The sequence below is a fragment of the Glycine max genome, chromosome 12 (assembly GCF_000004515.6).
Source record: "Glycine max cultivar Williams 82 chromosome 12, Glycine_max_v4.0, whole genome shotgun sequence".
Lineage (NCBI taxonomy): Eukaryota > Viridiplantae > Streptophyta > Magnoliopsida > Fabales > Fabaceae > Glycine > Glycine max.
Window position 1 is genome coordinate 1,703,566 of NC_038248.2, and position 13,813 is coordinate 1,717,378.

At 35.7% G+C, this 13,813-nt stretch overlaps 2 protein-coding genes across 3 annotated transcripts; both read left to right on the forward strand.

The window, feature by feature from the left end:
* The first annotated feature begins 1,371 nt into the window (after positions 1-1,371).
* Positions 1,372-5,863, forward strand: LOC100793934 (L-ascorbate oxidase homolog). Its single transcript, XM_006591972.4, has 8 exons — positions 1,372-1,778; positions 1,906-2,015; positions 3,635-3,905; positions 4,023-4,122; positions 4,242-4,587; positions 4,746-5,111; positions 5,222-5,300; positions 5,406-5,863. The coding sequence occupies exons 1-8, from the start codon at positions 1,623-1,625 to the stop codon at positions 5,610-5,612; spliced, it is 1,635 nt and encodes a 544-aa protein (XP_006592035.1). The 5' UTR covers positions 1,372-1,622; the 3' UTR covers positions 5,613-5,863.
* Positions 5,864-9,064: 3,201 nt separating this feature from the next.
* On the forward strand, positions 9,065-12,456 carry LOC100789706 (rop guanine nucleotide exchange factor 1). 2 transcript variants are annotated; one of them, XM_003540412.5, is made up of 5 exons: positions 9,065-9,475; positions 9,564-9,698; positions 10,030-10,550; positions 10,880-11,236; positions 11,789-12,456. In XM_003540412.5, the coding sequence occupies exons 1-5, from the start codon at positions 9,220-9,222 to the stop codon at positions 12,224-12,226; spliced, it is 1,707 nt and encodes a 568-aa protein (XP_003540460.1). In that variant the 5' UTR covers positions 9,065-9,219; the 3' UTR covers positions 12,227-12,456. The 2 variants fall into 2 exon arrangements, with proteins under 2 accessions (XP_003540460.1, XP_003540459.1); XM_003540411.5 differs by having other exon boundaries at positions 9,067-9,475; positions 9,582-9,698.
* Positions 12,457-13,813: the final 1,357 nt, after the last annotated feature.

Below are 13,813 nucleotides of genomic sequence, written 5' to 3' on the forward strand. Positions count from 1 at the left end.
AATTCACAACATTGGTTAAAGAAGGAGTTGCAGCGGCAGGAGGAGATTTGTTTTCTTCCTCTTGATGGCTTCAATTTGTCACTGGTTTGGATGGTAATGATATTAACAATGATATTTGTTTAACTGACGACAATATCAAGGCAATAATCCTCGTAAGGATATTAACATCGTCATCTTTTTGCAAATCCTTTTATTTCCAATAAATCCCGCTGCACCTTGGTTGGGAAACCGGAAAGAGAGGAAAGAAAGAAAAAAAAAACAAGGACGAGAGAGGAGAGAGAAATGAAAGATAAGAAAGAAAGAAAAAGAGTAATTGGAGGATGGAGGTTCTTGGGGGGAGTGGAAACATTTCAAGCCGTGTTTCAGTTTTCTACAAGAAAAGGATATTATGGAGAAAAAAATATGAAAAGGGAAGTGCACTAAGCAATTAGGAATATAGGATATAGCAATTGCCTAGTTCAAAATGTAATTCCCAAATAAAGGCCCGTGGTTAAGCCCAGAGAGTGCACTGTCTCTATACTGGTTTTGTGTTGTTCAGCCCGTTCTCTACCGCTGGTTGTTGTAATCATTAGACAAAATACAATAAAATAACGGCTGAAGTGAAATATTTTATACGCCACCAAAAATATTAATATGTGTGGACATTTTTGTTTTCCTTGCACCAGCTCATACGCTTCGATCAAGCTTTGTACAAGAAGAAAAAAAACGCTTCAATCAAGGTGGAAAATCATTCAAATTGATTTATGAATGTCATAACCCTTGACAAAGAAAATAAAAACAATCGTACTAATAAAATATGTCAATTGAAATGTCATTTGTCAATGGAGCATATGAAACGGGCAACCTCGCATGTGACTCATTTGAAATTAACCAAAGATATATATATATTACATAAATTAATCGCATAAGTTGTGTATGAAGTGAAATAAAGGGTGTGAACATATTTTAATTCATTTTTTTTTATAAATCTAATTATACACCAAATAGTCAAATCCACCAGGTTGTGATTAGACAGTCAACAATAATCGAAGTTTCCACACATTGACATAGATATAGGAGTTGGAGTGTACATTAGTGTGATTTCCGCGGGCACATGGAGCTTCCAAGTTAAAATTGTTATTATTATTGCTTCCAACTCCAATGAATGAAAAGAAAAGAAGCAACAGCCAACAGCCAAACAACATACATAGAATGTCCCAGAAGCGACAAAGCCATTATAATTGTTTCCGCGTACAAATATCATTGTTTAGGGAAAAAATTAAATCCGATTAAGATACCGCGTGTCACGTCAGATTTCGCGGCCTACAGCTTCAACATTGCTAAGTTGCAAACTGAATAAATATAACCACAGGCAGCCACCGCCTCTATTTTCCATTCCCTTTTCCCTCGTGCCAAACCAACAACCAGTTTCATTCCCTCTTCCACTTTAGCAAACAAATGTTAAAATAATAATTGTTTTATAGTTAGTAACCTTCACTATTAATGTATATATATATACAAGGTGTGTGTGTCTTGTTACTTCAACTCTAACCCCTCTCTACACTTCTCTTTCCTTCATTTAATTCATTGCCCCTTCTTTCTTTTTCAAACACCAAAGTCCAAACCATTTTTTGCTGCTCAACATGAAGCTGATTAATAAACCATCGCAACTACGTGCCCTCTTCTGCTCCATTTTGCTTCTTTTGGAATTCGCTTTCGTTGCTGCGGAGGACCCTTATAGATTCTTCGACTGGACCATTACCTACGGTGACATTTATCCCCTCGGAGTTAAACAACAGGTTAACAATTAACATGGTTTCTTTCTTCGTTTTTTGTTTTTTTTTTTAAATAATTTGTTATTCTTTTGATAGTATGTGATTTTGATGCTTGTTGGCTGGTGTATACTAATATGTTTTGCACTCGCAGGGTATTCTTATCAATGGCCAATTCCCAGGCCCTGAAATCTATTCCGTTACCAATGACAATTTGATCATTAACGTGCACAATAACTTGACCGAGCCGTTTCTTCTATCATGGTACAGTAACTGTAACTAACAACTCTCTCTTTCTTTTTAACGCTTCATTTTTTTTTTAATGTCAACAATACCTTTCGCCAAACTATTAAGAGCAGAAAATAGAATGGCACGTCAAGTTACAATAAATATACTTGTTGCCTAACATTTTTATTGCTCTAATTAATTCATACTCCTATTTATTAGGAGGTTAGAAATGTGGAAATGTACATAAAAAATAGGGTGCAAAACAAGTTTCTTCAGTGCAGGTCATGGGTAACGCTAACGCGGCCACTTCTTAAAATGTTAAACGTAATCCAACTGGCAAAGTGGTGCACTTTTTTTTAACTAAAGCATGGCTTGCTTCGTCCAAAATGTCTTATTCTGTTTTCCTTTTTATTTCAATAGAACTAGTTATGGTTAAGTTTTATATTCTACTTGATTCATCCTTTTTTTATCAAGGCGCGTGTACCTTGGTAGAATAGCCTTGTTTTTAAAACTCGTTAACTCATTAATTAGTGAAAGCATTCAACTGTAGACGAATCTAAGTTAAAACAAGTACTAGTAATAGTATACACACATATATTTAATTATTACCTGCTTTAGTTCATTATTTCATTTTTTAACAAATTTATTATTTCTTATTACTAAAAAATATCCATGTATTGAATGATTTAGAAAAAGGATTACATCATTCAATGTTTTACTTTAAAAAGGAAAAAGAAAGGGAATTGAGATTCATAAGATATATGGCTAATTAAACATACTATTATATAATATATTAAAGAACAGATTTCACCATATATATATATATATATATCAAAAGAAATATTTCAATAATCATTTTGTGTAATTTTTATACACATGTATTTCATTTATAAAATATAAAAAAATATATAAAAAACCGATTTCTTTTATAAAAAAATAGTTTAAACTAATTTTGGGAATGATTTGTATCTAATTTTGGTCGTTCTTTACGGATTTTTTATTTCACCAATATTTTAAATTGTGCAAACTTGTGACTGATAAATCTGGTCCCAATCATTTAGACTGTTCTGATACAATCTTAATTACTTTTGTATATTAGAAGCCTCTTTCCATAATTTGTCTGATGTTAGATTCCAAAGGCCGCAAGCAAGCAACTCCATATTTCTTTTTCTTTCTGTTATTGATGAGGAGAGAGGATGATACTTTTGTTCAATGATAGATGTATAAAAAACAAGACATTGACATAATAAATGTGTCTCTCACCCATCACTTCGGCCCTTTAAGTTACATCACGGACCAAACCCATTCAACTACAAGCCCAGCTAACTGGAAGTTGTATTATTCACGAGTGAAACCCTTAAGCAATTAAGTCATGTCTCATACCGTAGTAAAATTCTTCACGAGTGAGGCTCATCCTTGGTTTGGACTCATTAATGTCAATGGGCAATTGGGCATTTACACTTGCCTTAAACCCAAAGAAAATTTCATGTCATTTTAACAGAAACCATAATTGACTGAACAATAATTTGCATGTAACGACAAAAACAATAAACAACAACAACATGCATAATGAGATGTGAATGAATTAAAAACTTAGAAAAGGAAAAGAAATTTACATTATGGCACTCTAATTTTTGTTTTGGTGAATGCAACAGGAATGGTGTTCAACAAAGGAGAAATTCTTACCAAGATGGAGTTTATGGAACCACATGTCCCATCCCTCCTGGGAAGAACTTCACCTACACACTCCAAGTCAAAGATCAAATTGGAAGTTTCTTCTATTTTCCATCTCTTGCTTTCCACAAGGCAGCTGGTGGTTTTGGTGCCATCAAAATCCTTAGCAGGCCAAGGATCCCTGTCCCATTCCCTGACCCAGCTGGTGATTTCTCCCTTCTTATTGGAGATTGGTACCAAATCAATCACAAGGTAACAATCAAACACAAACGTTATTGGTCTAAAGTTTTGTGTGTTATAGCCTTGTAGGCCTCTTATTTCTCTTACCTCTACATTTTATTGACATGTGATTTCTTTATATGATTTCAGAAGCTCCAGAGTGTTCTAGATTTTGGACACAAACTTCCATTCCCTCAAGCCGTTCTCATCAATGGTCGTCCAAGTGGCACAACATTCACAGCTATACAAGGTATGCCTTTTTTATGCCCTAATTGTTTATTTTACATATGTGGATTTTGCATTTTGGTTTAAGGTTATTGAAGTTTGTTGATAACAATTATTTTGCCATCTCTTAATGGACAACAACAGGGAAAACATACAGGCTTAGAATATCAAATGTTGGGCTTCAAAACACACTCAACTTTAGGATTCAAGGCCACGACATGAAGTTGGTGGAAGTTGAGGGAACTCACACCATACAAACCACGTATTCCTCGTTAGATGTTCATGTGGGACAATCTTATTCCGTTCTTATCACAGCTGATCAAGCACCCAAGGACTACTACATTGTAGTTTCCACTCGTTTCACTAATAAGATCCTAACAAGCACTGCCATCCTTCACTACAGTAACTCCCTACAATCTGTTTCTGGACCAATTCCCGGTGGCCCAACCACTCAAATCGATTGGTCCATCAAACAAGCTCGTTCTATCAGGTAATTCCCCTATACACATTTTCCTTCATTAGCATAATGCATACATCCAATTGACACATTGTTTACATCTTGTCACATTTTACTCATTTGATGAATCATTTTTGGTAGACCTTAATTGCTTTGTCTCATAAGTCAAAATAAACATGTGCAATTTGCAGGACAAACTTGACAGCAAGTGGACCAAGGCCAAATCCACAAGGCTCCTACCACTATGGTTTAATAAACATTAGTAGGACAATTACACTGGTGAGCTCAGCAGCACAAGTGAATGGGAAGCAAAGATACGCAGTGAACAGTATATCATTCAGACCAGTTGACACTCCTTTGAAGCTGGCAGATTACTTCAACATTGGAAGGGTTTTTCAAGTTGGAAGCATACCAGATAGTCCTTCTGGTAGACCTATGTATCTTGACACCTCAGTCATGGGTGCTGATTTTCGAGCCTTTGTCGAGATCGTGTTTCAGAACCATGAAAACATCATCCAAAGCTGGCACATTGATGGATACTCATTTTGGGTTGTAGGGTAGGCTTTCATATTCCACATTCATATACTATATCCACCATTCTTTAATTTTACACTTTTCACTTTCATATCACTGAAATTTTAACGTGGCATATTAATTTATGATGCAGAATGGATGGTGGTGTGTGGACACCTAATAGTCGTAACCAATACAACCTCAGAGATGCAGTATCGAGGAGCACCACACAGGTTAGTACTTAACTAGTTGTATTTGATTGGCAATTGGCATATTTCATGCGATCATAATCGAGTTGCAGCAACAACAACAACTAAATGATAAATTTTTTGTCTCAGGTATATCCCAAGTCATGGACCGCAATTTACATGGCATTAGATAATGTGGGTATGTGGAACGTGAGGAGTGAATTTTGGGCACGACAATACCTTGGACAACAATTCTATTTGAGAGTGTATTCACCAGTTGGGTCCATTAGGGATGAATATCCAATTCCTAAGAATGCTATTCTCTGTGGCAAAGTTGCAGGCAGAACAACCAGATGATCTTTATGAGAATCAAATCCCACACAACAAACATGTCTATCAACAACCTAGCTATGTAGGGATCCACTTGGTCCCATTCTTTGCAAATTCGTCTACCATTTCTTTGTATTACTACAGAATCACCATCTTGTTGTCATAACAATTAAATTGCCACCATTGATTTATTTTTTTAAATAAATAAATTTCTATGATGTCTTAGCAAATTTCTGTTCTAGTTTATCATAATAAAATGACACAACTTATTCAATCTATCTACATGTGTACCCTTAAGTGAATTTGAAGTGTTGTGTTTGCATTTGAAGCGTTGTACTGTTGTTTGACCCGATAATTCAACATGTATTTGAGAACATGTATTTGAGACAGACACTGAGACACGACTCTTGTTTTAAAATTATGCAATGTTCAAATACTTCTTTCCTAATCGATCTTTCAAATGAATGTGTAATTTACGCTTTCGTAAGCTTTCAGGAGCTACCATGTTTCGTAGAACTAGGCTATTCAGAATTACGAGTCCTTTCTACAATTTTGGTCATTAAAATTTGAAATCAACTACAATATTAATTATTTTTATTTATATCAAAATTATATATTTCCAAATGAAAAATTAAATAAAGCGAAAGAAACAATGACCAAAAGTAAATTAAAATTATTAATAAAATCACAAAATAAGGTCACAGATTATAAATTATATTAATTTTTTATATTATAAAAAGTACCATCCTAATATAACAATCTTGGTGTCTATTCTTTACCTGTAACACTGAATTGTTAGCATAGATTTATAATTACTCGTCACAGATTTTTACAAGTTTGAGAAATTTATTTCCAGCTCATATTATTTAGCTATTATACCACTCTTTCCGTTAAGGGATAAAAAATAATTTGGACAAGCCCACAGAACATTGGGTTAATGACTCACATAAGCCCACGGAACCCAAGCATGAATGTTAGCCCAAATCCTGACCCAAATAAAAGTTATTTAGACAAGTGGGTCAATAGTCAGAATCAGATCTGCCAGTGTGTTGGGGTTCTTTTTCTTCTCGAGGAATGCTTTTTTTTTTTAATCAGAAATGATAGTATCGCAGACTTATTTCATACATTATACCAAACCACGTTTTTGCACTTTGTTAAACAAAAGTTAAAAGTTTAATTATTTGGTATCTTTATTTTCATAATGTTTATGTTTTATTTCTATCTTAAAAATATTCGTTTTAATCGTCATACATATATACTTTTTAATCCATTGTAACTCTTATCATCAAAATTATAGCCTTTACATGCTTTATAATTGAATTTTAATTAGGTATAACTTGATTCTATTCCATTGAAGAGTTTAGTCTAAACTACGACTTTAAAGGAAGATTATGTAGATAATTATGTAGGTCCAAGTAAGCTTTTAAAACCAGAATTTGCTTTAAGTTGCTAAATAGGGTCTCGAACTCATTAGTTAAAGATTCTAATGAAACTACTTAAATAAAAAAAAAATCTAAATTCAGTGTGGTCCATGTAGTAGTAAAGTTATGGAAAGAAGAAGCTTAAGTGCATTGTTTTGGCTTGTAATAAGGGAATGGCTGTACGCTTACACGTTATCTATAAATTATTTTATTGAAGAAATTATTGTTTCAAACGAGCCATGTGCAGGTTTCATTGAACTTATGCTGTCATATTCAATTTATAATAATGTATAGGCAGTACACCAAAAAAAAATACAAAATAATGTCTAGGCATTTGGGTGTCAAGAGTAATAAGAATTAAATTTTTAATTTCTCTTGGACTTTAGGACATCTCCACCGTTAATATTTCATTTATTAATTTGATCATTCAACAAGGGATCACATTACATTGCAATTGTGTTAATCTTTTTTATTTTTAAGCCAGCAATTGTGTTAATCTTATTGAAGAATAGAATGGTCCAATAATTTAAAAGCTCAAATTGTTTGAATTTCACAGAACTTATACATGAAAGGTGTATTGCAATGATTTCTATTAAACGAAGTTGCATATATTAATAAATCATCCTTCAACCACATTGACATTTCCTTATTTACTAGTTTACGTACCCATTATATCATGAATATAATAAAGTATGATTAGTCATATTCTCCATTTGAGAATATCTATGCTAGACTCTATTGAGGAGCTCTGGTGAAGGAATGGAACTACACATAAAAAGGGAAGGAAGCGATCTGAATGATCAAACTAGGGCCTCCAAAAAAATGATCACATTAAGAACTATGTAGTACGAGAACCATAGGTAGTCGGCACTTACCAACCGACTATCACTCTTTGCACGACACCTTTAATTGACATTATGAACAGTTACAAACTTGGTAACTGTTGTCATATATAAGACAGAGCACATCACAAGAAAACATAAGTAATATTCAATACACTAGGTATACAATACAACTCAGACAAACACCGATGAAGTCCCTTTTCGGGTACCTAACCCGCACCGAAAAAGGTAGCATTTAGCAGATTAGACGAATGAAGAACTTGATGATAACAAGAACTAAGCCCTAAATTTTACTGATTATAGACAATTTCTTTGTAAAAATATACGGGGACTTGGACATAAAATATAAAAACTTGAAAAACCTAGCATGAAAGAGGCCATTTTTCTAGTGTACAGGTACAAAACTTTACACCTAGTTGTTGATGTAGCGTAGAATTGACCCTAAAGAAGCAGGTTCCACTAGTGTGGTCGTGGACTGAAAACAACGGGTACGAAGAAAGTTGGAGTAGATGAAAAAGCTAGCCCCTCTAATTTGCAAACGATTTTCGTGACGCAAAAGATTTCTGGCTCGAGGAGGCGACGCGTGCTTGGTTTTCCTGTTCTGTACCAAACACATTACCGCACTGTACTACACTAGCAGCAGCGAGAAAAAAGCCTATGCAATGCAATATGTAATAAAACTAAAGGCTAACGTGATGGAATTGGGAATACTTCAGTTACACACAATGTCAGTTTTCTCTGCGCCATGCCATGTTTTTTCATTCATAATTAATTCTTAAATTTTAAGAATTAATTCATTATATTTTTATATATTGAAGAATTAAATTTAAATTATTTATTTTTTAATTTTTCAGCATTTGAGAACTTTGGGATGAATTTGATTTTTTATTTTTTTAAAAATGATTTACATCAATAAATTATCAAAATACAATAAATTTGACATCACACCTTAACCTCCAACATATATTCCTTAGAATTTCACATATCTCGATGCAGAGATAAGGTCCGTTTGGTGCAATGTTCCGCCCTTCCCTCCATGGTGATCCCAGATCAACGGTTTCTCAAAGACAACAAACCAGCGCATGCCACGTAGCGAAGTGCAACTAAAAGGGAATGGACCCTACGGAAAAGGAGCGTGTCGGGTGCTTAACTTAACGGTGCTGTGACGGAAAGACAGTCTCTGCAAACGGCGTTTCTTTTCTTGCTTTTGGCCCTATCAAATCATGAGCAGCACAAGAACTAGAACACTATCTCAGAGAGTGAAAGAGAAGGTTACCAATTAACCCACACTTTACCAATTATTCACTCACTCACTCACTGTTGCAGCAACGCCATTGTGTGAAATCAATGTTTTGAGATTTGTTGGGAACAATGGGGAGCGTTTCGTCCGAAGATGGTTCCGACCGTTGTGGGAGTTATAGCCTCAGTGCTGATGTCAGCGAGTCCGAGAGCTGCAGCAGCTTCTCCGCACGCCGCTTCGACGCCGAGGGAGCTTCCAGCTCCGCCAACCTCTCGCCGCGGCCCGTCGCTGCTCACTTTAACTTCCCGCCGGCACAGGTAATGCTTCCCGTCATTGGCGGCAAAGACGTCGTCGTTTGGGATCACAAGCGTGACCTCGATTTGTCGGGTACTCTTTCCTCTCCCTTCTACGCAAATAGCTTCTTCTTTTCTTTCTTTTTTTGTCCTTTAACCGACTGATAATGTTGAATTTGAAGAGCAATTGCATTTTGCAGAAGTGGAAATGATGAAGGAGAGGTTTGCTAAGCTGCTTCTGGGAGAGGACATGTCTGGAGGCGGAAAAGGGGTGTGTACTGCACTTGCAATCTCCAATGCAATAACTAATCTCTCTGGTTAGTGACTCTCTTATGTGCTAATTAAGTAATTAGTTTGCACAACGTTGTAGATACATTTGACCATAACCACTTGTAAAACAACAATAATAAGATGTTAAAATGATTTGATATTCTATCGAAGCCTATAATTAACTTATAAACTTCAGATTTTTTAGAATTTAGATGAAAGAGATTCTATAAATATTAAGTGTGTAAGTTGATTTTGGTTTACTAAAGAAACTTGATTTTTTTTCCTCCTACAAGTGCTTAGGGAGAAGTTTATGTAAATAGAGCTTAAAAATGATTTTCCTCAAGGTGTCAAATGCGAGTTTTTGGATTGTAATTGCAGCAACCGTTTTTGGCGAACTGTGGAGGTTGGAGCCACTGGCGCCACAGAAGAAAACCATGTGGCGTAGAGAAATGGAGTGGCTGTTATGTGTGAGTGATTCCATTGTGGAGTTAGTGCCATCTGTGCAGCAGTTTCCTGGGGGTGGAACCTATGAGGTGATGGCCACGCGGCCTCGCTCGGATTTGTATATCAATCTTCCGGCTCTGAAGAAGCTTGATGGGATGCTGCTTAATATGCTTGATGGGTTTCATGACACGCAGTTTTGGTATGTTGACCGGGGAATTATATTGGGTGATTCCAAGGATTGTGATGCCTATGGTAGACCTTCGGTTAGGCAAGAGGAGAAATGGTGGCTTCCCTCTCCCAAGCTTCCCCCAAATGGCTTGTCCGAGGAAAGTAGGAAAAGGTTGCAGCAGTGTAGGGATTGCACCAATCAGATTCTAAAAGCTGCTGTTGCAATTAATACTTCTGTTCTTGCTGAAATGGAAATTCCCGGTGCCTACATTGAGTCCTTGCCCAAGGTAAGTAATGATGCTTTGCGCTGCAAAAAGGAAATAAAAAAGCTCCTGGCCATAATTTTTGTTTAGTTATAATGTATGAGTATCATGCTACTAATGGTCAGAAAGACATCAATTATAAATTTTAATCATGCATCTGTGAGTGGCCCAACACTACTAATTTTGTCAAATCAAATGTCTAGTTTGAGTACCCAAATCATAGTTCAAGTAAAATATTGGCAGGAATTCAATAATCTCTTGATAGGTAGTTGGAATTATTGATTCTTAAAAATATGCTAGAACTTGCTGAAGACTGAAATGGCTTTGTGTTCTTTTGGACAACTGAAATGCAGAATGGAAAGGCTTGTCTAGGGGATATAATCTATCGATACATAACGGCAGACCAGTTCTCGCCTGAATGTCTCCTTGATTGCCTGGATCTTTCAACAGAGCACCACACTCTGGATATAGCTAATAGAATTGAGGCTGCTATACATGTATGGAGGCTGAAGGACCATAAGAAACATCTAAGTTCAGCAAAATCCAGACGGTCTTGGGGTGGAAAGGTGAAGGGACTTGTTGCTGATGGTGAGAAGAACAAGAACAACTTTCTTGCCCAACGGGCTGAGACGCTTCTAGAAAGCTTGAAACACAGATTTCCAGGGCTCCCTCAGACTGCACTAGATATGGCCAAAATTCAATATAATAAGGTATGTTACTTTCCCCCTGAATCCTTAGTTTGGATTGAACTCATAATTTGTTCAGTTCATCTACAAGATGTGGCCACTGCTTGGAATATATGGTTCCTAGCTAGGCCTTTGTGTCAAGGCATTGGCTATGTGGAATATTTTATATATATGATTTGAGAAATTCTATTGTTAGTGCCAGTTATTTCAAACCTTTGAGCAACCATTCCAAGGTAAAATCCTGATAATGGTTTAAAGAACTATTGGGGTTTCTTTGCACAAGTAATTAGTAAGAGAATATGAAGAATTTGCTGATATTAAATGGTTTATAATTTCCACGCAAAATACATACTAGTGTTCTCTTGATTTCATTGTGCACATTGATGATTGATTGTAACATTTTTCAGTGTACGGTTTCTATCAATATTTAATTGAAACCATGACAAGTAACCGTTTTTACCTATTCTGGTGTTATAAATGGTTTGTGATTAGTGTACAATTACTAAGAGGATTGTGGTTGGGAGAAGGTGGCTTGGAACAGAAAATAAGCTTCTGTGGAATTTCTTTTCATTGCAGGATGTTGGACAGTCTATTCTTGAAAGTTATTCAAGAGTGATGGAGAGCTTGGCCTTTAACATAATGGCCAGGATAGATGATGTCCTATATGTAGATGATAGCATAAAGCGGTGTGCAGCTGCAGATTCTCTCTCGTTGTTCAGCAGGGGAGGTTTTGGAGGCATGCCCATTCAGAAGCGATTCTCTCCTAGTCCCTTCTCAATTCAGCACACCCCATATGCCTCCCCATTTGCAACGCCAACATTTTGTTCCTCCACTCCTGTTACTGGGAGCCCTTGCAGTCCTGCAAGGATACATGATGTGAAAAGGAATGCTCCAAAGGAGGGTGCAGATTCGAAGACTGAAAAGTTGGCCACATCTGAGTTTGAGAGGGTTTGGTCATATGCCGGAAACCTCAGTGCAAGAAGAGCATCTGGCGATGCTCCAGAAAGAGACTGAGTTCTACAGTTAGTATGACTTGCATCCATAAGATGGTCATCTCTTGTCTTTTTAATGTGGATCTGGCTAAAGTCCTTGGTCCTGCTCCCTGTATATGTGGGTCTAATTTTTGTATATTCTTAGGCAGAACTAGTAGGATTATGTTGAATGATCATGCTAATGGATCATTAGTTAAAAATGTTTCCTCCCCAGTATAAATTTCTAGAGATAGGCCATGATATTGTTTTTTCTACTGATGCCAAATTTTCTAAGTTGAGTTCTGGACTACATAACCCATTCGAGATTCAGCATTAATCATTTGCTGATGTACCCCTGCTCTCCTCACTGCCGTAACATTAAATGAAATTTAGCCACGCCGAAACAGCAATGCCGACGAATCCCAAGTCTTAAAAATCTACTATTTTTAGTTGAAGACAGTGATATGAATTCTTAAAATAGCTACTAAAGTAATAACCTATGTGCACTCCAATAATATCAAAAGTGTGCATGTAAAGAAAACAAGTTGACAAGTTGTGAAGATACACTCGAAAGTGTAAAATGTCTTGCCATCAGCAGTGTTCGTCATGTATATTATTGTCCAAGTAAACAGCTAAACAAGTCGGGTAATCAAGCGTTTGACCACTAGGAAGCAAGCTAGAATAGTAGAGACTAGAGCATGAACAATACTTGTATGTTGACATCTCAAGTGTTGTAATTACCACACTAATTTTCTCTTACAAAATTCCGTGTTTAGTTTCATGTTGGAAACCAAAATTTAGTCTGACTTGATTTTTATCTTTTACCAGAGTCTTGAATTAGACATAATATGTGCATGTTTTGAAACATACTCAACACTTAATGTTGCTTCTCACCTCACATACGTGGCTCGTTCAGGGTGAATTTAACATGCAAACAAGCATGCTCGTTGTGTATATTTGGATTCCCGTCAAGGAATTGTGTTCATATATAAAATTCACGTCAAAATAACAAAAAAAAAAAGAAAATGTGAAATCAAATAGGCAGATAGTTGGAAGTAGCTTGTGCATTCCGAGTTTCTCGGATACTGATTGGCAACGAGTAAATGCAGCTCATCCAACATTTATGGTGCTCTTTCCTTATTCTGATATGGATTGCAACTTCCTCATTCCTCAATTCTTGCAATGGATGTTACATTTGGTGGTGAAAATAAAATACTCAATCTTACCACTTCATTATTGAATTTCGGAGATTTCTTGCCATGATGAAAATGTAACAACTTCCGTCACTTTTGCAGCCGTCTTTGTTTATTTTTGTTACCCATTCATTTAATTTTTAAGAGATTTCTAGCATATATTTTATTTTTATTTATTAAATTAACTTGAATGAAAAATTTGCTACAAATCTATCTACTTATTTTATTTGTTTACGCGTATATCAAAATAGTCAGTTATAACATAATAAATCTAAAAATAATTACACACGAACATTAAAGCCTTATGTCTATACTATTAATAAAGGAAATTTTCCTTTTTGTCTACACTGTTAATAAATGAAATATCCCTTTTTAGTTTTTTTTTTATCATTTTAGATAATTTTATCTTGTTTTTTTATTTACTGAATTCTTTTTAG

Excerpts from the sequence above, each read along its gene's own strand:
- LOC100793934 (XM_006591972.4), top strand. The coding sequence starts at position 1,623 with ATGAAGCTGATTAATAAACCATCGCAACTACGTGCCCTCTTCTGCTCC. Across the intron at positions 4,588-4,745 it reads AAACAAGCTCGTTCTATCAG|GACAAACTTGACAGCAAGTG; the intron begins GTAATTCCCCTA and ends TGCAATTTGCAG. Across the intron at positions 5,112-5,221 it reads TACTCATTTTGGGTTGTAGG|AATGGATGGTGGTGTGTGGA; the intron begins GTAGGCTTTCAT and ends TTTATGATGCAG.
- LOC100789706 (XM_003540412.5), top strand. The coding sequence starts at position 9,220 with ATGGGGAGCGTTTCGTCCGAAGATGGTTCCGACCGTTGTGGGAGTTAT. Across the intron at positions 9,476-9,563 it reads GCGTGACCTCGATTTGTCGG|AGCAATTGCATTTTGCAGAA; the intron begins GTACTCTTTCCT and ends TTGAATTTGAAG. Across the intron at positions 10,551-10,879 it reads ACATTGAGTCCTTGCCCAAG|AATGGAAAGGCTTGTCTAGG; the intron begins GTAAGTAATGAT and ends ACTGAAATGCAG.